At 40.7% G+C, this 24,602-nt stretch overlaps 1 protein-coding gene across 3 annotated transcripts in view; it reads right to left on the reverse strand.

Moving 5' to 3' along the window:
- INO80 (INO80 complex ATPase subunit) overlaps window positions 1-24,602 on the reverse strand; it is a 131,931-nt gene that overhangs the window by 38,537 nt on the left and 68,792 nt on the right. For all 3 annotated transcript variants that reach the window (XM_017530985.2, XM_017530984.2, XM_037739439.1), the window contains exons 24-27: window positions 22,766-22,937; window positions 11,085-11,225; window positions 4,738-4,963; window positions 146-273 (exon numbers count right to left, since the gene is read on the reverse strand). In XM_017530985.2, the coding sequence (XP_017386474.1) occupies window positions 146-273; window positions 4,738-4,963; window positions 11,085-11,225; window positions 22,766-22,937 (667 nt within the window). The remainder of the gene's footprint in view (window positions 1-145; window positions 274-4,737; window positions 4,964-11,084; window positions 11,226-22,765; window positions 22,938-24,602) is intronic.

Below are 24,602 nucleotides of genomic sequence, written 5' to 3' on the forward strand. Positions count from 1 at the left end.
AAAAAAAAAAAAAAAAAAAGGAAAAACAAAAAAAAAAAGGGAGTTTTGGGGTTCCCATTAAGCAGGACTGACATTAGTCATGGACATCTGATTCCTACAAATTAAATGTCAAGGTATCCTAGGTCCCCAAGGTTCCTTCTCCTACCTCCAGCAGGTCTATCATCCTGGTCATCTGGGAGTAGATAAGGACCCTATGCCCTTGAGACTTGAGCCGAGTCAGCAGGACATCAAGGGCATACAGCTTTCCACTGTCAGTGATGAGGCTCTCCTTGCCTGGGGAGAAGAAAAAGGGGGAAAGGGGAAACTGTATTTAATTGAAGCAACAAAATCACTCACTGCAAAGCTGTATGCAACCACAATTATTATAACCAAGATGCCCATCATCATGAGATCAGGAAAGTGCTCTAAAGGACGAATCCAAAGCCCTGAAAAGATCAAGACTCCAGCAGTGCCCTGGGAAGACATACCCGAAGAGGGGAGGTATAGATTCCCTGACAACTTCCAGTCAGACATGAGCTCTTAAGGCATTTAAAAGTATCCCTGTTCCACATACTTACTCAGAGAACACCAGGTATACATGGACATCTATGGGTAACATCTATGTCAATCTGCTGTTAAGTGACCTAAAAATTTTGTTTTTCTTTGTTCATCCTATCTCTAGATAACTGTTTCTGCTAGTTCTGTGATTGTCTACATCCTGAAAGCACTGAGAATGTATCCCACCAGCCTTTGGAGAAAAGCAAACAAACACAGCTTTATAATCACTCTCTTTTTGTCCCTTTTTCAAGACAGGGTCTCACTCTGTCACCCAGGCTGGAATGCAGTGGCGCAATCCCAGCTCACTGCAGTCTCAACCTCCTAGGCTCAAGTGATTCTCCCATTTCAGTCTCCTGAGTAGCTTGGACTACAGGTGAGCTACCACACCCTGTTAATTTTGTTTCTGTGTTTTGTAGAGCAGGTTATTGCCATATTACCTAGGCCCTGGTCTTGAACTCCTGGCCTCAAGGGTGCCTCCCGCCTCAGCCTCCTAAAGTGCTGAAATTATAGGCATTAGCCACAGTACCCAGCCCCACTACCCTTAAAAACAAACAAACAAACAAACAAAAACTAGCTCTCTTGGAGGACTGCAAATAGGTTGGCTGGTAAATGTTGTTAACACTAGCTGTATATTAATTCAATAAAGACAACAGGGCTTTTCAGAAAGACAAAGTTTGGGTTTCTCTGCAATGAAGCTCCTCTTACTCACTAATTTGTGCTTTCTCCTTCCTCTTCTCACAAGAAAAGCATTTCAGCAACAGATCTTTAAAGAACACTTAACTCACAAATTTTCATCTTATTCAGTCAGTATCATTTAACTCCCATCATATTCAGGAAGTAGGGTTTCCTGTTTGCAGACTGGTCCATAAACATGCCCTGAACAACTGCTGCCATTAAGAGGGGAAGAGTTTAGGCTTAAGGGATTGGGTAACAGTATATGTGGAAGTGGCCATAGGACACAAAAAGGGAGAGAGAAAGGACGGAGATATTATAGACAACTAACAACTAAAAGTAAAAGAGAAAACTCTTTGGAAAAACACAATGTCCCTCCTCAGTTTTCAGGGTTTGAACCTATGGCTTTTCTTCAGAACTAGAGTCTGACTGTTGACAGCAATCCAAAAGTTTTCAAGTCATTCTCTGTTCTTGCCACAATTTGCCAAATGCACAATTATTGTATACAAAGAACAAGAACGGATGTGCTGACAGCACCATAACAAATCATCAGCAACTCTGTTTCTGCTACAAAGCCACAGGTCCTGGCTGTTTACTCCTCTGCACTGCAGCCTGCCATTTCCCACCTTCGGAATGCTGCCAGGCCATGTCTCCTTCCACTACCCCCTCCCTGATGCTGTGGCACACACCTTTGTTCAGTCTCTTTGTTTGGTCCTGTTTAGATTATTGAAATGCTCTTCTTTCTGTTGGTCTCCTTACCAACACAATCAAATGACTGCAGCTGGGACAGAACTGACTAAGCCCTTTCCCTGGCACCAGACAAGGAGTACTATATAAATTCCAAGTCTGAGCAGGCAGTAAAGCTTTCATAACAACTTTTAAGGTTTTATTCTTGACACAATTACCCTTGTCCAGTAATTGCATTCCCTGGAGTTTCTCGATTTTGATAGCTCCTAAACATTCACCACAAAGCTACCAATCAGCTTTAGATATTATATTTCTTTCTGTTCTCATTAAAAGCAAAGCAAGGTGAAAAAAAAAACACCACATATTCTTTAGCCCTTGAGTGAGAGTGGGCAAGTTCTTAAGATTTCTGTAGCCTGCTTATTACCTTCTCCATTTAGATATACTCTATCAGCACAAATATTAATGCATACACAAATTTGTTTTATGTCTGAATTTTGAGAAACTTCAATTAATTTCAAAATCATGACTCAATGGTTTTCAAACAGTCCTGCTTCCCACATCTACTTTACTTGGCTAATCAGAATGAACTGTTTTTAGGATTAGAAAAGCTCAGACATGAAGATGTGCATATACTTACAAAGAGAAAAATCTGATGTGACTAAAGGAAGCAAGAAGTGGTACTTGCCGTCAGCCTGTTATCCTGTAGTTGGGGAAGGGAGAAGTGGATGGACTGGACTTCTTTGTACACTGCCCTGAAGGAAAAGGACTACGAAGAAAACACTTCAGAAACAGCCTTAAAAGACTTATTAAGCAGTGAACACTATCTAATTTGCTGGTGAGCATGCTAAATGGAGGAAACCAGTCTCTACTGTTTGTCATTAGTAAGATATGCAGGAAAAACAGGTTTCTTTCTCTGAACACACTAGAATCACTTCTGGGACTGGCATTTATTAGCCAAGTTTTTAGCAGCCACTTAAGTTGCACTGGACAAGAGCTCCATCTGTTGCTAAGCAGGATATAGAGACAGAAGGAACACAATTCCCTGGAAATCCAGTTGATTCTGCTAAGTCAAACCTATGCCTAGCCCCTTCTTTAAAACAGGAGCTTTAAGGATCACTGGGCGTTAGAAATAAACAAAATAAAACAGGAGCTTAAAAAATGTTGAAATGAACAAACCTATCCTACTCTCTTACAAACTTTCCTTCAATTCTATGGCATAATCTTACAGTGCCTTCATTTAGATATAGGTTCTTACCATCAACACTATAAGATCCTGTTCAGAGATAAAAAGAATGTAGCCTATGGCAGTAAAATTAGGGCAAAAAATTAATTATATCTCCTTTTTCCAAGGAAAGGGGACTTTTAAAGATTTCTGATGAAACCATGGTGAAGCAATCAAGGTGTGAAACCCAGAAGATTTTGGTCAGTCTGTCAAGGCATTAGGAAGCAACCCTTCTTAGAGAAAGAGAAAATGTAGAAGTATAGAGGAAAGAGAGATGAAATAAGGGTTCCAGTGAGACACCCCCAACCCCCGCCCTGTCCCAGCTAGTCTACAGAGCACAATGGGGTGAGGAGCTGGTTGGTTCTCACAGTAAACAGCCAGTGAGGCTGGTGCTTTTTATCGATGCAAAAAGAACTCAGACGCTTCCTGCTATTTAAACAAGGTCCATTTTTCTTTCAAAGAACAGGAAAAGCCACAAGAGATTCCCACAACGCCAGCAATAAGCCATCTACTCCTGTAATGGGAACTTAGGAGCCAGAATGAAGAAGGGAGAAAAAAGAAATAAGGTGCTGTCTTGCTTCTTTCAATAACCGTGCTCGTCTCTTGTCTGGGATTCTGTGGTTTCCTGATTGGCTTGCTTTAAACTTTCGTTGTCCCCCTGATTTTCAAACAATATATTTCTACTCACTGCTTTCATGTGCTTTAAGTCAGCTACAAGGCCATGTGTAATACGGCTTTCAGATACCCAGAAAAACATCTTGGATATCTGAAAGTACTCCTAAGCTACTAACAGGCTGGCACAAATCCCCTGACACTTGACAAAGTTAATATAAAATGGAAAAACCAGGCCTTAGACACTAGAATCCACTGGAATTCTATCCCTTAGAGACAGAAAAACACCTCTTTTGAGTGCTTAGCTCTAGTTTATTTCCATGACATGCCAGTAAAAGGAATATAGTCAAAATATCAGAATTTGGACAACTAAAACTCATATTATAGCTCCAAACCACAATTTCAGTTTGCCTGCAGATGTAAGCAAAGAATGCGAGTCTATGAATTTTCTGTGTTTAGTTTCCTTAAAAGAAGTCTCGCTAAAGCAAACATGAAAACCTAGTTTCCTTTCAACCCTCGACTTTGACCCTAGGGGATCTGGGAATCCGCTAGTATTTTGGCACAGAATGTACTGTTTTTCCTCTTGTTATCATTCAGATCTCTAGTGCTTCATGTAGGACACTGTTTATGCTACTTAAACTAGGCTTTCTGTGAGTGACGACATTCTCATTCATTCCACTGGCAATGGCACAAGACAACCGTACGCATTTGACCTAGACCCTTTCCTACTAAGTTTATTTCTACCTTTTTTTTTAAAAAAAGAGTGGCATTCCTTTCTTAGCTGTAAGCATGTCAAAGAAACGTATTTAAGCACAAATCTAAAAACATTTATCTCTCTACTCATCATAAATTACTAATATTCTTACCTATAAATTACTAAACACAAAAGAGGAAATGGAAGCCTCAAGAACAGTAAATTCCAAATATCTGAAAGGACCACATGGAGCATCTCCCTGGTTCTCCCCTTGCCAGAGCAAGGAACATATTCCAAGAGAATTGGAACTCACCTGGAATCCTGATGAAAGACCAGCCATTCTGAGGCCTGATGCTCCACAGACCTCCGGCTGGCTCTGGGAAGAACTGTGATCGCCGATTCAGCCAGTCTGCAGCCAGTTCAGGGGCCCCATTCAACAAACACTCCTTGGCTGCCAGACTCCCTCCTTCCTTCAGAACTCGCCGTTCATATTCTGCACTTCGGTCATTGCAGTAAGAATCCAATGGCACTGCGGTAACCTGCAGTTAAAGATTCACGGGAGATAACTCTTTCACATTGTCCATATGCACTACACCTTTTGGGAATTTCAACTTTGAAATCAGACTAATGTGGATAGTTCTTAGGCTAGTGGTTTTAAATATTTCTTCTGGCACACTAGGCTGTCCCTAATGAATGACTTAGTGAGCTTTTCCAGATAAAAGGCCAACCTCTTATAACATGAAACCTGCAAACAAACTAAAGATCCAAAGAGAGCTGGATTTTGCAGATAGACCAGGATACCAGGTCAGCAATAACTTTATTACATGCATATATATCTGATCATTTTGCCACCTCCCTTCACTGCTATTGTTCTTGGCAAAGTTCTCTTAGCCATATGCCTGATGGTGATGCCAGAAAGGGAGCGGCAGCTAGTCAGACATCATTTAAAAACTAAAAAATATTGGCCTGGCATATTTGAAGCCATCTTTAATACTTTTATGGCAAAGTTCCCAAGTTTATCAACAGTTTTCTCCTGTTCCCTGACCAGGTTGCTGACTGATAAACCCAAATGAAAGAGAAACTTTCTTTCAGTTCATAAACTGGGGAAGAGGGAGTGGGGAGGGTAAGGAAGCAATTACCAGAGAGTAGCAGATTCATTTCCGGGCTAGGCCAAAGGCTATACACAAATTCCTATCTCACCACAAGGTGTAACCAAACAACACTCAGCTGCTGCTCACTCAATGAAGTACAGGGCTCCTGCCAATTCAGAAACAGATTTTATCCTTCTTTGGCTATATAGGTTTATTCCTACTCTAATAGGCAGTTTTCAGATAGTTGTGACGTCATCTGGTAAGGAGTATGTTGAAGATGACAAGGCTAGATTTTGTTAAAATGTGATTATCTGTCAAGCCCGTGCTGACAAAAATGCTGAAAGCCCATTTCAGGTTGAATATCCCTAATCTGAAAATCTAAAATCCAAAATCCAAAATGCTCCAAAATCTAAAATTTACATGAGTGCCTACATGATGCTTAAAAGAAATGCTCAATGGAGCATTCTGAGTTTGGCATGATTAGATAAGAGATACTCAATCTGCATAAGAATTGCTCAGAAGAACCCTAGAGCTAGACTAAGACATGGGGAGAAATGGTATCAGAAGGAAGGGCCATGGTATAGGAGAGATCAGAACATAAAACACTGGCTTTATCTCGTTAGGTAGTTCTATTATTTTGCGGAAGTTAGGCACCGAGGGAACAGGATCTTGCTATTAACTTTTCTATTTTCACATTGATCAAGCTTTAGGGAAATGGCTGTCAAGTTTTCGTATGCATACGGACCTCCTTCGAAGTGGATTAAAAGTGTAATTTTGATCCAGAAGAACTGTGGGAGGATCTATGTTTTTCACAAGCACCCCAGCAGCTCAAGCTGAACCCTGAAAAATACTGCCTTGAGGCATATAAACAGCTAGCTGACCATGGGGCTGCAGGTGCTTCTGGAGGGTACCAATGTGACAGAAAGAGCATCATTTACCAATAACCAGAGAATACTCTGGCTTGCAGATGAAGCTGAACTGAGTTTGCTAGGGAGCAGTGCCATCTATGGTCCAGATGCAAAACTACAGAGGGTCACAGCAAACTGGGCCTGGAGTTCCAAAACCAGTTCACAACAAAAATAGTTTATCCAAACAGTACTAGAAACTCCTATCACCTTTATCTTCTTCACAAGGAGCTTGTTTTTGGCCAGGCATGGTGGCTCACGCCTGTAATGCCAGCACTTTGGGAGACCGAGGAGGTGGATCGCTTGAGATCAGGAGTTCGCGAATAGCCTGGCCAACAGTTGAAATCCCATCACTACGAAAAACACATAAATCAGCCTGGCATGGTGGTGTGCACCTGTAATCCCAGATGGTTGGGAGGCTGAGGCACAAGAATGGCTTGAACCTAGGAGGCAAAGGTTGCAATCAGCCAAGATTGTGCCACTGCACTCCAGCCTGGGCAACAGAGTAAGACTCTATCTCAAAAAAACAAAAACAAAAAAAAAGTTAAAAAAAGGAGGAACTTGTTTTCTTGCTTCCAACTTACTCATTTTTGCCACTAATACAAAAGAAATCAGAACTTATATTGGAATGATACGTAAAGACTCTGGATTCATATTCTCGAGATGAAAAGTCAAAAGCTAGAATCTCAGCATGAAAGAATAGAGACACAGGAAGAACGTTTTTTCTGTCTGGGATTCATTTCTAGGCACTCTTATAGTTTAAAAACAAAACATCTTTTTCCAGTTATAAACTGTGATATATTTTTCAATTTCCATTTTGATGATATCCTTCCAGGTCCAGGACTGAATGCTGAGAGGTTTGCAAGACACTGTTCTTAGTGAAATATTTTTCAATGTTTTGAGAGGCTTCTTTGGCCAGAAGCCCAGGATCAACATATTAATATATGCAGAATCATACAGTGTCATGCTGTAAGTATGTAAGCAATGTACTTGTAAGGTACAAAAGAGGGCAAAAATGTCCAACCTACTTAGAATAAATCCTGACTTCTAAGTCAGCTGTATCCCACATAGCCTCTCTCTCTTCTGCTAACCCCAAGTGGCCTTCTGATTTGATCAGAAGCAGGGGGAGATGAAGCATGACATAGAATTCTTCCCTCCCCATGAAAAATGCATACTCCCTCTCATCCTACGTGAGCTGACCTTTTTCTTGCTTCATTTATCTCTGAAACTACGGTACCTTCAGAGGTTGCCTCCTTAAGCATTCAGCGCGTCCTTCCAGAGGACATGTATGTTCCTGTTCTAGCTGAAGGAAGCGTAACCGCTCCAAGCGCTGCAGTATTTTAGTAAGAAGAATTCCCAGAGTCTTAATTTATTAACCCTGCAAAATTATTTCCTCAGCTAACGATAAAGAGCTCTTATAATTCCTTCCATAATGGCACCGTTCTTCCTGAAGTGACCCTAAAGTTTTCATAGCATGTGTCAGAAAAATTAATTGGCCTAATTCAAGGCCAGGGTTTAGGTTTCAAAGGACATGAGTTTCTCTCTCCCCAGTACAAATGTGGGTTAGAAGTCAATATAAGATAATTAAGGTATCTCATGAAATTTTGCCTTATTCACTGATCTGAATCCCTAGGACTGTTCTGAAAGGTAAAAGATGTGTATTTGTGTATGAAATATTCACAAATATCTAAACTCTTCTTCCTGTCCTCCTAATCATGGTATACTTACTCCCATTTTCAGGTTTAGCACATGCTATGTAAAGAAACTCTACAAAAAGTGGGGAGGGGAAGTGGGAAAGGAGCAGCCTTTAGGCAAATGATTAAAGTTTTTTCCTGCTCCTTGCTTGCCAACACATGTTTACAGCTATTAGAATTTTCCTCAAGCTACATTTACTTTTCGTTAGAGAAACAGCAGCAGCAGGTATGTTAGCTGGGAGTTCTGGCTCCTCTAAAAACAATACTGAAGTAGTATAGACGGGGCATGCATGTGTGAGGGAGTGGGACTATTCTTGAGAGTGGTAGGCTATAGAGATTTGGGGAGCTCCTAGTGGTCACAAATGAAGAATATTCATGTCAACATATAAATACAATTACAGGCCAAGAAGGCTCATCTTTACTGGCTCTTTAAAATACTGGGAACAGACCAGTCCTGATAGCTCAGGCCTATAATCCCAGCACTCTGGGAGGCTGAAACAGGGGAATCACATGAGGTCAAGCGTTTCAGCCCTGCCTAACAAAATGGTGAAACCCTGTCTCTACTAAAAACACAAAAATTAGCTGGGCGTGATGGCATATGCCTGTAATCCCAGCTACTTGGGAGGCTCAGGCACAAGAATCGCTTGAACCTGGGAGGCGAAGGTTGTAGTCAACCAAGATTGTGTCACTGCACTCCAGCCTGGGTGATAAAGTGAGACTCCATCTCAAACAACCACCACCACCACCAAAAAAAAAAAAAAAAAAACATTGGGAACAGGAGAAGTTAAAAAGACTTAATATGGCACTCTCAGAAACCTAAACTTCCTCTTATTATGTCTCTTGGTATTAATCTGTCATACTAAGAGAACAAAACCAACCACGCAACCATGAAAGACTGAAGACTGCCTTCTATGGAAGCACTTGGCTTTAAGTGCTTCCTAGAAAAAGTCCATTTCCCTGCATCAACTTAAGCTTCTAAGACCAAGAATACTTTGGAAGAACAGGATATGTACAAAATCCAAATACTTTCTGGAGAGCCAATATAAACCAAACAAAGTTGACAGTGGTAAGGGAATTAAATTCATATAGCACAGGAGCAGCAGAAAGAAACCTAGGCAGATATTCAGTCAACAGGATTCATCATCTTTTTAGGGGTCCCCTGTCAGATTCTGTCTTTTGATAAACTGAAAAAAGACCTCAAGCTGATAAAAAATAATGGTAGAAAAATATTAACAAGGAAGATAGAAAAGGCTCCTTCTTCTTTGAATAGAAATGTGAAACAGGCCGGGCACGGTGGCTCACGCCTGTGATCCCAGCACTTTGGGAGGCCGAGGTGGGCGGATCATTTGAACTCAGGAGTTCAAGAACAGTGTGGGCAACATGGTAAAACCTCATCTCTACAAAAAATTTAAAAAGCAGCCAAGAGTGGTGGTGTACACCTGTGGTCCCATCTACTTGGGAGACTAAGGTGGGAGGATCACTTGAGCCCAGGAGGTCGAGGTTGCAGCGAGTTGATATCATGCCACTGCACCCCAGGTTGGGTGACAGAGACCCTGTCTCAAAAACATTAAAACAAACAAATATACAAACAAAAAAATATGCTTGCTAAGATGAGTGGAGAAACAAGAGAAAAACATAGAAGGGTAAAAAAATGTCAACCTTTTAGAGTTTCCTGACTAACTGAAAGTTCCTCTGGGAGCAAAAGGAAACAAATTCGAAAGACCGAAATTCGTTCTTTGCTCTAACCACAGAATCTGGCCACAGTTCAAGTATTTCCCTTTTTTGTAGATCTTTTCTCTGGCTCTGATCAACATGGATAAAAAAAAGAGGATAGGGCTGGGCGCGGTGGCTCATACCTGTAATCCCAGCACTTTGGGAGGCTGAGGTGGGTGGATCACCTGAGGTCAGGAGTTCGAGACCGGCCTGAACAACAGGAGAAACCCCATCTCTACTAAAAATATAAAAAATTAGCTAGGCATGGTGGCACATGCCAGTATCTGTAATCCCAGCTACTCAGGAGGCTGAGGCAGGAGAATTCCTTCAATCTGGGAGGCAGAGGTTGTGGTGAGCCGAGATCGTGCCATTGCACTCCAGCATGGGCAACAAGAATGAACCCCCGTCTCAGGGAAAAAAAAAAAAAAANGCCATTGCACTCCAGCATGGGCAACAAGAAACAGACCCCGTCTCAGGGAAAAAAAAAAAAAAAAAAAGAGGATGGAAGATGTAGACAAAGTAAACAATCTCAGTGTGCCAATTAGAGTCTTTGCAGCAATGCCTGTCAGCAATGGCAAGAGTGCTCTATTTGATAAACAGGGCATTAGGAAGGAAGCAGACAACTGCTCAAAGTTAAAACCACAACAGAAACTAACCACAGTCTGCAAATAACAGTGGACGAATGCTGAACAGCAAAGACACAACTCTTTTCAGATGGAACAGACATGTGAATGATAGTCCAAGTAAGGCTGCTTACAAAAGCAAGAAAACACAATGAGAAGGTTCTTGATGTTAGAGTGTTATATTTCCTTTTGTTATTTGGAGACTGTACTGAGGTGATATGACCAGATCAAATCTCCCCACCCCCGCCACTGTCCTTACCAATCTGACCCCCTCCTATTAAAACCCTCAAAAACCTCAACACAGGTGACAAATGGCTCTCTCTCCCTTGACCCTACTGTTGGGTGATATATATTCTACCTGACAGATGGCTTATTCTCACTATGGAGCCCCTGGCTGAATAAAAAGAAGCTATCTACCATATAATTACTCTTAAATCAACAAATGAAGGTGACTTTAAGTGTTATCTGGGGAAGGCCAGAATCACAAATGCACACTTTCTAAAATACTAGAATTTATATGTTTCTTAAAGGCCAAATGGCTTAAAACAATTCTGTTTAAGAAATAAATCCCTTAAAATTTGGTTTATTCCTCCTATTACCAAATATTTCATCTCTTCCCTCCTGGGGGACTTACTCGTGGGCTGGCCACACACAAAAAAGACGGCAGCTCAGTGGGCAGGCAGCGACGCAGCGAGGAGGTAGCTGATCTCTGCTGATGGACGATCTGGTCTGAGTAGCCACTCACTGCTTTACAGTGGCTGCTGAAAACAAGAGACTGCAAAATAAAAATGTAAATTAGTGCCAATGATAATTATCTTTAATGTAGACAAAATGTAAGAAAATGCCACATATTAAACATCTAACTTTAAGACCTTTCTTCCCTGCAAATACTATTAATTCGAATAAACAACCACTAATGAGAACCAAGTATTTCATACAGCTGAAGCCCATGTTAATTTCAAAATGTGGTTTTATTAGTATACCTTAAACAACTATCGTTTCTAATTCTACCCTTTTCTAGAAGAGATATTGTTAATCAAAAACAGGCAAAATAAAACTTCATTTGACAAAACACTTGTATGGGAATGTCAGGGGAAGTTTGGTTCATCTGTTGTAGTGTGGATGCAAACTCATGTCTTGAGTTGAAAACAATGATGACCAACACAAGTTCCTTCTAAATTTTTCTCTCTTTTTCTCTTTCTTTTTTTTTTTTTTTTTTTTTTTTTTTTTTTTTTTTTTTTTTTTTTTTTTTTTTTATGATAGAGTCTTGCTCTGTTGCCCAGGTTGGAGCAGTGGCACAATCTCAGCTCACCTCCATCTCCCAGGTTCAAGCCATTCTCATGCCTCAGCCTCCCAAATAGCAGGGACTACAGGCATGCACCACCACATCCAGCTACTTTTTGTATTTTTGGTAGACACGGGGTTTCACTATGTTGGCCAGGCTGATCTCAAACTCCTGATCTCAGGTGATCCACCTGCCTCGGCTTCCCAAAGTGCTGGGGTTACAGGTGTGAGTCACGGCGCCTGGCAATTTCCTTCTAAATTTTTCTTTAAAGCAGTTTGGCATCATTTGTTTTCTTATTAATTTATTCAGAGTTAATACAAGTGGTCAATAACAGGAAATCGTATCTCTTTAGTACCTCTATCTGACAACCATTTGAAATATATTTATTGTTCACTTATGTTACTGTATCAAAAATGTATTTTAGGCCGGGATCAACATTAGGTGGATCACTTGAGGTCAGGAGTTTGAGACGAGCCTGGCCAACATGGCAAAACCCTGTCTCTACTAAAAATATAAAAATTAGCTGGGCATGGCGGCGGCACCTGTAATCCCAGCTACTTGGGAGGCTGAGGCAGGAGAATGGCTTGAACCCAGGAGGCATAGGTTGCAATGAGCTGAGATCACACCACTGCACTCCAGCCTGGGTAACAAGAACAAAATTCTGTCTCAAAAAAAAAAATGTATTTTAACAGACTTCATAGCTCATGTTAAAGCTTCAGGTTACGGCCAGTCATATGAGAGATTTTAAATATGAAATGTTCATATACAAATAATTCCCTAGTGGGACATGGTGTTCTATAACAGAGATGCAGTAGTTCCTTCTTATGTTATACATTTTATCTTTGGATCTGTATTCTTATTTGTTTTACTGATACCTCAATAAGGCAGGTTAATGACCAAAATAACCATGTAGATGAAGATAACATACAAGTCAGTCTAATTTACACACTGTTGTAAGGTCAAGAATACAAACAGCAAGATCAGAACAGTAACCTGGAACCTATGTAAGAGAATAATTGTTACATTACCAGTACCAAATCACTCTGAGGATAATTTGTTCAGCTCATATCCTGCTCTTCCACTTACACAGCTTTGTTTTCCACAGAGCTTAAATCTCTGTAAGGAAATGGGTTCTTAAGGGTCACAGTTTGAAAGCAGTGGTCTCAAGATGTCTAGTAGGAAATATGCATTATTATCTGTTTCCATGAACCAATCGGTATCTTCTAAATAAATGTCATGAACAATTTGAAGACTATAGCTGTTTTCCAGGATACCTGAGCTGTCTTTCAGTGGTTTCTAATTACAGACTACAGAAGTCTTTATAACATTTGATATAATGCTAGGCCCATGTAGCTATGTTTGGCTTTTTCTCTAGATGTTGAGGTTGGTCCCTGTCATTACCCAAAGAAGAATTTTAACCTTCAGACAGTTTTTCAGTAACATCTGTGTTTCCATCTTGATTTTGGGTGGTATCTACCTTGAAGTTCATTCATCTCTCTACATGCTTATGCCTATTATCACCTGAATGTCTAACACGAGGATCACTACAAAGATTAGTAGGCTGGGTATTGGCCTGTTCTTCCAATACTGAATTCTTAGGAGATAAAAAGGTAAAAAGATGTAGCTATGTTTTTTGTTTGTTTCCTGAAAGTGCATTTCTGACATCAGCAATAGTCCATCTTACTTCCTCACTGGGGTGGAGAGATGACAAGTCTAGCAAGTTCTGCACATCCTGGCCAGCTAAGTAGTAATTCAGGGCTGCCAGCTGGGGCACACAAACTGTCACTCAGACCATTCCTGGGCAGATGGCTGAGACAGCGGCAGTAGGAACTTAAAGACCTCTGAATTGTTACTAACTTCTACAGACCAGTAACTAATGTCTCTGTCAGGGACTGCATTAATTCATTTTCATTTTGAGTACTCTCAAATGGCAAAATTCAACAGAAACCTGCTTCTTACTTTATTCCAATAATGTAAAGGTAGAAAATAAAAGAGTGAATGTTTCCTCCAATTATCTTCTCTTCAACACTGTAGTTATTACTAAGAAAAGAATACAACTCACCATAGGGAGTTCTTCTTAACAAAGCAAATTATTTGTTATTACCTTTTGGAAAAAGCCTGACTAGCAGTAATTCTATTCCCAGGGATGGTCATTCCCAAATCAAGATTCATTCATATATTTTTTGAGACAGAGTCTCTCTCTGTCACTCAGGCTAGAGTGCAGTGGTGCAATCTCAGCTCACTGCAACCTCCGCCTTCCTGGGTTCAAGTGATTCTCCCACCTCAGTCTCCTGAGTAGCTGGGCCTACAGGTGCACACCACCACACCTGGTTAATTTTTGTGTTTTGAGTAGAGGTTGGATGTTGTCATGTTGGCCAGGCTTGTCTCGAATTCCTGGCCACAAGTGATCTCTGCTCCTTAATCTCCCAAAGTTCTGGGATTATAGGCATGAGCCACCACGCCCCACCAACATTCACTTATTTTTTATGAGCTGGGTTAAGACTGTATTCTCACTGAAGTTGCTAAGCCAAGGTGATGTATAGCTTTCTGATTCCAGGAAATTCCAATTTCCTTTCACGTAGCGGCATGAACTGGTAGACATTGCTAGACACAGAAAAATGTATGCCTGACATAGAAGAATACAAAGAATACCTTAAGCAATATTGTGAATAGGAAAGAAAGTATGTTCATTACTTCTTTAGTTTAGCTTGGCCATGAAAGAAAGAAGAAAAGAGAAAGAGAAGGGAAGAGAGAGAAAGAAAGAAGGAAAGGAAGGGAAAGAAAAGAGAGAGGGAAGGAGGGAGGAAAAGAGAGAAGGAGGGTAGGAAGGGGAGGAAGGAGAATGAAAGAAGGAAGGGAGGGAGGGAGGGAGGGAGAGAGGGAGGCAGTCAGATAGAAAGGCATACTATGGGGGATTTGACTTGGTTTTCACATGGTTACACATTTTGCTATTCTTTTGTCCCTTTCTCATGCTCTTGAAAGTCTCATTACCCTGGAAGCACTGGCAGCTGTGTGTGTCATGCTGGTAGGACTACGACATGCACACAGTAGTGAAGTTAGGCTTTTCTAAAGACTCTTTTGGCACCATAAAGTCTCAAGTGAAAATAAGTAGCCCAGGATGACAGACGCCACAACTGCAAACTCCTTGCCTCAGCATAGCACAGAAAACACATACATGTTTTTCCCTCAGACCTAGATGTACTCATTTAATAAGAGGTCATGCTTTACTCTCCATGTTTTGTTTCAAATTAAAAGAATACTTCTGTTAAAAATTTAGGTCTCCATTACTCAAAATTAGCTTTATACATCTTTTCTTAAAGAACATATCAAATTTAGATACACAGGAAAAAGTCTCACTTTAAATGAAACAGCACAATGTTGACAAATCAACTCTTAGATTACATGGATTCTATTTTCGCGGATATTTTAAGCATCCAAACAAAAAGGGGGAAAATAAACGCAGAGAAACACAATAGTTTCCCAGCGCTATCCACAAGGGGCATTTGCAGCATTCACAATCTCAGGAAATGATGACAGATATAGATACTGTAGCTGAAAATCAACATTTAGTGCAAGAGTTTTTGTAAACTTCCTGTTTGGGTGAATCTTCATCAATAGCCCGTCAAAAAACTCTAAGGATTTAATACAGAATAGTGTTTAAAACTTCAACACATGTCACTCCTTTCAAAACAACTCTATGTTTAGAACCTTTGTGTATTTTAAATTGCAAAATCTGAAATGCTCCCAATTTCTATGAGTTACTTGACTTACCAGAGCTGTAGACTACATAAAACTTTCAGGCCAGGTGTGGTGGCTCACGCCTATAATCTCAGCACTTTGGGAGGCTGAGGAGGGTGGATCACAAGGTCAGGAGTTTGAGACCAGCCTGGCCAACACAGTGAAATCTCGTCTCTACTAAAAATACAAAAATTAGCCGTGTGTGGTGGCACCTGCCTGTAATCCCAGGTACTCAGGGAGATGAGGTAGGAAAATTGCTTGAACCAGGGAGGTGGAGGTTGCAGTGAGCTGAGGCCATGCCAATGCACTCCAGCCTGGGTGACAGAGTGAGACTTTGTCTCAAAAAACAACCAACTTTCAACACATACGACGCATAAGTAGACCATTACCATGACAACAGTTTCAAAGTGATGGATAGGAGACAGAATCAATACTGGTACTGTACACCATGTCTGCCAACCACCATTTTCAATTTTTAAAATGACATTTAATTGGAATAGACTCAAATCTGTTCTGCCCTAAGGAAGGTAACTAAATGATATATTTACTACAAGGCTCTCTTTTTTTGTCTTTATTCTTCTAAGCAAAACAAGATTTTCTTTTTATATCTCTGCTGCCTGAATCGGACTTTTATTTTTTTTGTGACAGTCTCGTCACCCGGGCTGGGGTGCAGTAGTGTGACCACAGCTCACTGTAGTCTCAAATTCCTGGGCTCAAGTGATCCTCCCAACTCAGCTTCCTTCAGTATCATGAACCACCACATCCAGCTAAGCAAAACAAGATTAAAAAAAAAAAATCATATAGCCTGGGCAATCCAGTGAACTCTGTCTTTACAAAAAATATAAAAATTAGCCAGGCATGGTGGTGCACACCTGTAGTCCCAGCTACTCAGGAGGCTGAGGTAGGAGGATTGTTTGAGTCTGGGAAATCAAGGATGCAGTGAGCTGGGATCAAGCCACTGTACTCCAGCCTGGGTAAGAGTGAGACCCTGTCTCAAAACAAACAAATAAACAAACAAAATCACATATATAAGATTTACACTTTTTATCTACTATAAAACAGTACAAGAAAATAACTCTGGCCAGAGGTACCACAGTGCAGGGGAGGTGTGTGAGAACGAATTTATGAAAGTTTTGACCCAGCTGGGCACAATGGCTCAGGCCTATAATCCCAGCACTTTGGGAGGCCGATGCAGGTGGATCACCTAAGGTCAGGAGTTTGAGACCGGCCTGGGCAACATGGTGAAATCCTGTCTCTACTAAAAATACAGAATTAGCCAGGCATGGTGGCTAATTTTGTATTTTGTGGTGCATGCACATGATCCCAGCTACTCGGGAGGCTGAGGCAGGAGAATCGCTTGAACCCAGGAGGCAGAGGTTGCAGTGAGCCGAGATCATGCCATTGCACTCCAGCCTGGGCAACAAGAGCGAAACTCTTGCTGAAAATGAAATCTCGTTATTAAACTATAGTTAGTGTCTTTCTCAGCTAACATTTGCTGTGAAGAAACATGAGTAACATAGAGTACAAGGAGAGAGTCCAAAATCCTTTCTAATTGAAAAACTGGTTAAGAACTAGTGTAACAGTCATCCATTTACAGTCTAAGCCAAAATCTCAGAACAGAAAATTCAAAATAAATTTCAACAATTAACAAAAAAAAAGTACAACAAATTATATCTGATATAATGGGATTAGCCTTGCCAGTAAGGGGCTGTGGTAGTTTTAAGATATGGTCACAAATTATTTCGCCAGGGGCAATGGCTTACACCTAATACCAGCACTTTGGGAGACTGAGGCAGGGGAGTCACTTGAGACTAGGAGTTCAAGATCAGCCTGGGCAACATACTGAAACCCATCTCTTTAAAAAAAAATAAAATCTGAAAATTAGTTGGGTGTAGTGGCATGTGTCTGTAGTCCCAGACACTTGGGAGGCTGAGATGGGAGGACTGCTTGAGCCACAGAGGTGGAGGCTGCAGTGAGCCACGACTATACCACTACACTCTTGCCTAGGTGACAGAGAAAGACTAGCTCTCTTAAAAAAAAAAAAATGGCCAGGCACGTTAGCTCACACCTGTAATCTGAGCACTTTGGGAGTCCAAAGTGGACAGATCACTTGATGCCAGGAATTCAAGACCAGCCTGGCCAACATGGTGAAACCCCATCTCTACTAAAAAATAAATAAAAAATTAGCTGGGCATGATGGCCCACACCTGTAATCCCAACTACTCAGTAGGCTGAGGCAGGAAAATCACTGAAACCCTGGAGGCAGAGGTTGCAGTGAGCTAAGATTACACCACAGCACTCCAGCCTGGGCAACAAAGTGCGACTCTCTCAAAAAGAAAAAAACAGAACCACCTAGCTAAGCTCCTCCCCAGTTCCTGGCCAACAAAAACTGTGAGATATCGAGTGTTTACTGTTTTAATCTCTAGGTTTTAGGATAACAAGTTATATAGGTATAACTACTACTACAGGGGCTAAAATCCACAGTTGAACTCATTAGCAATTTCTATTGTAGTTTCTATAGATTCATTTCTCTCCCTTGTTCCTTACTACCCAGGGAATATCACCTCCAGTTCTCAGATCAAATGCAGGGCAAAAATAACTAACTGCAATTAGATCAATAAAGTATCGGGTTACCTATCCCAGAAGTTAGAAGCTCTAACTTCTCCTAGGGGTTTACTTCCCCTAAACCCCTAGGAGAAGTTAGAGATCGTCACAAAATTGCATACTTGTAATTTTAGGCTAGAAGACCTTCCCTCAGATTAATACACACAATGTTCCAAGGAATAGTACCAATGTACCAATATTGGTATTAATATATTGGTGTATTAATATAATGTGCCATTATTCACTAAGTCATTCAGCAAACACTTAACCTTAAAGGTACTGAAAATAGCCAGACCACAAAGACAAATCGATTAATTGCATAAAATGTCCAAACATTTAAATTGGTTTTGGCCAGGTGCAGTGGCTCACACCTGTAATCCCAGAACTTTGGGTGACTAAGGAAGGCAGATTACTTGAGGTCAGGAGTTTGAAACCAGTCTAGCCAATATGGCAAGATGCCACCTCTCTAATAAAATTACAAAAATTAGCTGGGTGTGGTGGCGGATGCCTGTAATCCCAGCTATTTGGGAGGCTAAGGGAGGGGAATAACTTGAACCCAGGAGGCAGAGGTTGCAGTGAACTGGTATCGTGCCATTGCACTCCAGCACTTTGGAAGGCCAAGGTGGGAGAATTGCTTGAGCTTAGGAGTTCAAGACCAACCTGGATATAACATAGTGAGACCCTGCTGCTACCTAAAAAAGGGAAAGAAAATATGATAAAATAAGATTTATAAGCCAAATTCTAAAATTTACATAAATATACCAAGGTCTAAGAACAGCCAAAATTATCCAGAAGAAAAACAAAGCTAGAGGACCTGTGCACCAATTATCAAGACTTACTATGAAGCTGTAGTTATTAACAAAGAGTGGCAATGGTTTGAGGATAGTCAAATGGGTTAAAAGAACAGAACAGAGTTCAGAAACTGAATAACACATATATAGACACCTATTTGACAAAAGTGATGCTACAGTCCAGTAAGAAAGGTCTTTTCAATAAATGGGATATAGAGAGAAATAGAATTATCTTCATGAACTTAGTGGAGGCAAATAATTCTTAAACAGGACACAAAAACTGGTAACTATTCATCAGAAGACACCACTAAGGCTGGGTGCAGTGGGTCATGACCAAGTCCCAGCACACTGGGAGGCTGAGGCCAGAGGATTATTTGAGGCCAGAGTTCAAGGCCAACCACAACAACACAGCAAACCTAACCTAAACCTAAGCCTAATCCTGAGCTATGACTGTATCAGTACACTACACTCCAGCCTAGGCAACAGAACAAGCCAGATCCTGTTTCAATAAAAAGGGAGGGCTGCAGAGGGTACCAATGAAAAGAAAGTTATAGAGTAGAAGCTATTTGTAATATACAAAGAGCTACAAATCATAAGAAAAATACAGTCAACCCAATGGAAAAACAGCAACAGTTCTGAACAAGCATTTCATAAAGGCAGTTATCCAAATGGCCAATAAACACCAGAAAAGGTATACAATATCATTTTCACAAGAGAAATTCAACTTTAAGACACAATGAGACACTACCACTCAACAAACTTTAAACGAAGAGACAGACAATACCATATTCTTGCAAAGACGTAGAGGGTCTCGCTCTGTTACCCAGGTCAGAGTGCAGTGGTGGGATCACGGTTTACTGCAGCCTCAACCTCCCAGGCTCAGGCGACCCTTCCACCTCAGCTTCCCAAATAGCTGAGACTACAGTTATACGGCATCATGCTTGGCAAATTTTTGCATTTTTTTGGTAGAGACAGGGTTTTGTTGTGTTGGTCAGGTTGGTCTTGAACTCCTGGGCTCAAGCCATCATCCTGCCTCAGTCTACCAAAATGCTGGAATTACAGGCATGAGCCACCATGCCTAGCACCTACATTGTTGTTAATTGTTATATTTGGAACTTCTAGTTCTTTATTCAAAACTTAGGCTAATCTTTAAGACTGGGTAACATCTTAGGATCATTTTGCTTGGGTGAAAGCGAAGATTTCTTTCTTTTTTTTTTTGAGACATGGTCTCGCTCTGCCGCCCAGGCTGGAGTGCAGTTGCATAATCTCAGCTCATTGTAACCTCTGCTTCCGGGTTCAAGCAATTCTCCTGCCTCAGGCTCCCAAGTAACTGAGATTACAGGCATGTGCCACCACAACTGGCTAATCTTTTTTTTTGTATTTATAGTAGAGACAGGGTTTCACCATGTTGGCCAAGCTGGTCTCAAACTCCTGGCCTCAAGGTATCTGCCCACCTCAGCCTCCCAAAGTGCCAGGATTACAGGCATGAGCCACCGCACCCGGCCTCATTTTTGAATTGTTTTTAATAGATATGGGGTCTCACTATATTGCCTAGGCTGGTCTTGAACTCCTGGGCTCAAACGATCCTCCCACTTTGGCTTTCCTAAGTGCTAGGATTACAAGCCCAAACCAACCAACACTCGAGGCCCTGAAAGCAGAGATCTTTTAAAATTGACAGTCTTTATTTTTTTTTAAAGATTTGAGTCTTGCTCTGTCGCCCAGGTTGGAGTCCAGTGGCAGGATCTGCCCTCACTGGAACCTCAGCCTCCCAGGTTCAAATAATTCTCATTTCTCAGCCTCCCGAGTAGCTGGGACTACAGGCGTGTGCCACCACACCCAGCTAATTTTTGTATTTTTAGTAGAGACAGGGTTTCACTATATTGGTCAGGCTGGTCTTGAACTCCTGACCTCAATGGATCTGCCCACCTCGGCCTCAAAAAATGCTGGGATTACCGGCATGAGCCACCATGTCTGGATGACAGTCTTATAATTAATTAAGAGAAAAATAAGCTCTAGCAAAATATACTACTTGGTTGATATTTCAATATACATACATACGTTGGAGATACGGATGATGACATTGAAAGCAGAACATTGTCTCCACACATATATGATATGCTTTCAGTTCTCCACGGCCCGCTGGCTCATTAATCCAGTGCATACTCTAAACCACTTTAAAAACAAATGTCTATCCACAACATGGGATAAAATTAAAAAGAGTAAATGGAAGTGAATCTTTCAAATGGTAAACTCAGATGTTATGGCAAGTTTCCCATAAAGCATACGACGTACACCTGCATTTGTCGGGCAATTCTAACTGACATTAAGGACCTCACAAAGCAGACACTCTGCAACATATGACAATATTTTCAGAAAACAGAGACTAATACAAATGAGTGATACATAGCTCTAGCATTAAGAAAAATGCAGCTGTCTATATGATAGGGCAACACAATCCCTTGGAAGACTGGTGCTTTTTGTACAAAAAGCAGAACTGGTAAAAATGTATTACAGTAGTAACATATATTACCAAATTTAGGGGTTGAGAAAAGGAATTAGTAATCTAATTCCATTCCAAAAAATGTCCTTCATTTCATATCAAACTACCTCGTAAAGTTTTCTATAGGATACAAGGAAAATGACCTAGTTTCTAACCTTTAATCTAGCCGAAGGACTGTAACAACCAAACTATCACTCCTCAAAACTCTCTAGTATTACTCATTTCACTCAGAATAAAGTCCAAACCCTTGGGAATTCTGAGGCTCCATATGACCTGGACCTACATATATAATGTCAATTCTATAATTTCACCTTGTCATTTACTATCCTGTAAGGGCCAAAAACTGTATGAAACCATACACAACATCATTACATTACATGGAAATACAATTTAAGATCACAATGAGATGCCACTACACATTCAAAAAAAAATAATTAAAATTATAAGAAATGATTATTCATAAGGAGACACACACACACACACACACACACACACAAAACAAAACAGACTGTCATTCCCAGGTGTAGTGGAGGATGGTGAATAACAGCAAATCTCAGACACACTGCAGATGCAAATGTAAATTTATAAAACCATTTTGGAAAAATGTTTGGCAACATGTATCAAACACAGATATACTTGGTGGTACAGCAATTCCATTCCCGGACATAAACTCCGAAGAAAGTAGTGTTTGCATTCATCAAATAACATGTACACAAATGTGCATAGGAGTTTTACTCATCATAGCTTAGAAACGGAAATAATCAAAATATCTACCACAGTAGAACAGATTAATAAACTGTGGTCTATTTAGACAATGTAATACTTCATAGCCATAAAAAAGAATACTTTATACAACATGGACAAATCTCATAAATAATACTGAGTGAAAAATCCCAGTTACAAAAGATTATATAGAAAAGATTATAAAAAAGATTATAAGATAATTCCATTCACATAAGCTCACAAACAGACAAAAATAATCTATGGTGACAGAAGCAGAATGGCAATTACCCTTACTTGTTGGTTTGTTTTTTTCTAAACTAGAGGTATTAACTGCAAAGGAGCCTGAGGGAGTTGGAAGTGTTCTTTCTATATCTTGATCTAGGTGGTTGTTAAATAAGTGTATACACATATATAAATTCACAGAGCTGTACACTTAAGATCTGTGGACTTCACAGTAAAGTTATTTTAAAAAATATACATTTTGAAAATATAAATGCACGCAAAAATATATATACAAAATGCAAATTCAGTTAGAACTCAATAGACTGCACCACCCACTCTTCTAGGAACTCTTTGGCTCTGTTTACTTTATTATTTTTATTATTATTTTTACTGATTCAAGCAAAAGGAAAGAAGATACTAAATAGGTAATTTATGCTCAAATAATTGCTTACCTTTAACAAAGGGCAACTGCAAAGGTTTGGAAAGGAGAGTGGCAAATTAACCCCAAGAAGGAAATCCTTGTTTCTCAGGTATCTCTGCTGGTTCTCCCCTTCTGGCTCTCCCCAGGAGCGTAGCTGATGGAGCCTGTAGGAGGCTTTCAGAGACAGGAAAAGAGCTAACCATCTGAAATAAACCACAGCAGACACGCTTATTCAGTGCTCCATGGAGGTTTGAGGATCGATCGTTCATAGCAGTAAGGAATGATCCAAGAATTTTCTCTCATAAACATAAACCTTTTGCAAATCTTTATCATTTTAGAAACAGTTCTTTCCTACTTGCAGATAAAGCAGTTTCATATTTTTCTTCTATAAATTATTTCACATTATATGGTTTGCTACTATGAAAACTAAAATCCTCTGCAAAGTTCCTATCAGTATTAAAAAACATTCGCTGGGTGCAGTGGCTCATGCCTGTAATCCCAGCACTTTGGGAGACTGAAGTGGGTGGATCACCTGAGGTCAGGAATTTGAGACCAGGCTGGCCAATATGGTGAAATCCAGTCTCTACTAAAAATAGAAAAAAAATTAGCTGGGCATGGTGACGCATGCCTGTAATCCCAGCTACTTGGGAGGCTGAGGCAGAAGAATCGCTTGAATCCGGGAGATGGAGGTTACAGTGAGCGGATATAGTGCCATTGCACTCCAGCCTGGGCAACGGAGTGAGACTCTGTCTCAAAAAAACAAAAAACGAAAAAAACATTCAGCTTGTCTGGGCATAGCGGCTCATGCTTGTAATCCCATCACTTTGGGAGGCTGAGACGGGCAGATCAATTGAGGCCAGGAGTTCCGGCCAGAACAGCCTGGCCAACATGGTGAAACCTTGCCTCTACAAAAAAATACAAAAAAATAGCCAGGTGTGGTGGCACATCCCTGTAATCCCAGCTACTTGGGAGGCTGAGGCAGGAGAATCACTTGGAGCTAGGAGGTAAAGGGTGCAGTATGTCAAGATTGTGCTACTACACTCTAGCCTGGTGACAGAGCAAGAACCCTGTCTCCAAAATGAAGGAAAAGAGAAAGAAAACAGAAACATTCACCTCTAGCACAAAAAAAATCATATCATAAAAACATCTTCAACCAGGTGCATTGGCTTATGCCTGTAATGCAAGCACTTTTAGGGGGACAAGGTGGGTGGATCACCTGAGATTAGGAGTTCAAGACCAGCCTGGCCAACATGGTGAACCCTCATCTCTACTAAAAATACAAAAATTAACTGGGTGTGGTATTGCGTACCTGTAATCCCAGCTGCTCGGGAGGCTGAGGCAGGAGAATCACTAGAACCCAGGAAACGGAGGTTGCAGTGAGCCAAGATTGAGCCTCTGCACTCCAGACTGGGCGACAGAGTGAGACTCGGTAACAACAACAACAAAAAAAACCAAAAAAGATACCAAAAAACCCCCTTCATATTAAGGAGATAACCATTTAAACAAAAAGTAATAAAATCAGTGAGAGCCATTATGCCAGAGAAGAGAGAATTAAACTTCCCAGAATACTTGAGGCACACTATGCTGCAATCACCACTAACTAAATGAATCACTAGCCACCATTTGTCCTGCTAAAACAAGTAAAACATAACGAACTTACTAGAAGTTACGGAAGAAAAGCCTGAACAGTTTATATTTAAGGTGTACGCGTATGTATATATATATATATAAATATAAATTAATTAATGGAAAAAAAATTTTTTAGACAAATTCTCATTTTGTTGCCTGGGCGGGGGTGCAGTGGCACGATCTGAGCTCAATGCAATGCCCACCTCCTCGGTTCATGCAATTCTCCCACCTCAGCCTCC

Source organism: Cebus imitator, unplaced genomic scaffold (assembly GCF_001604975.1).
Source record: "Cebus imitator isolate Cc_AM_T3 unplaced genomic scaffold, Cebus_imitator-1.0 Scaffold70, whole genome shotgun sequence".
Lineage (NCBI taxonomy): Eukaryota > Metazoa > Chordata > Mammalia > Primates > Cebidae > Cebus > Cebus imitator.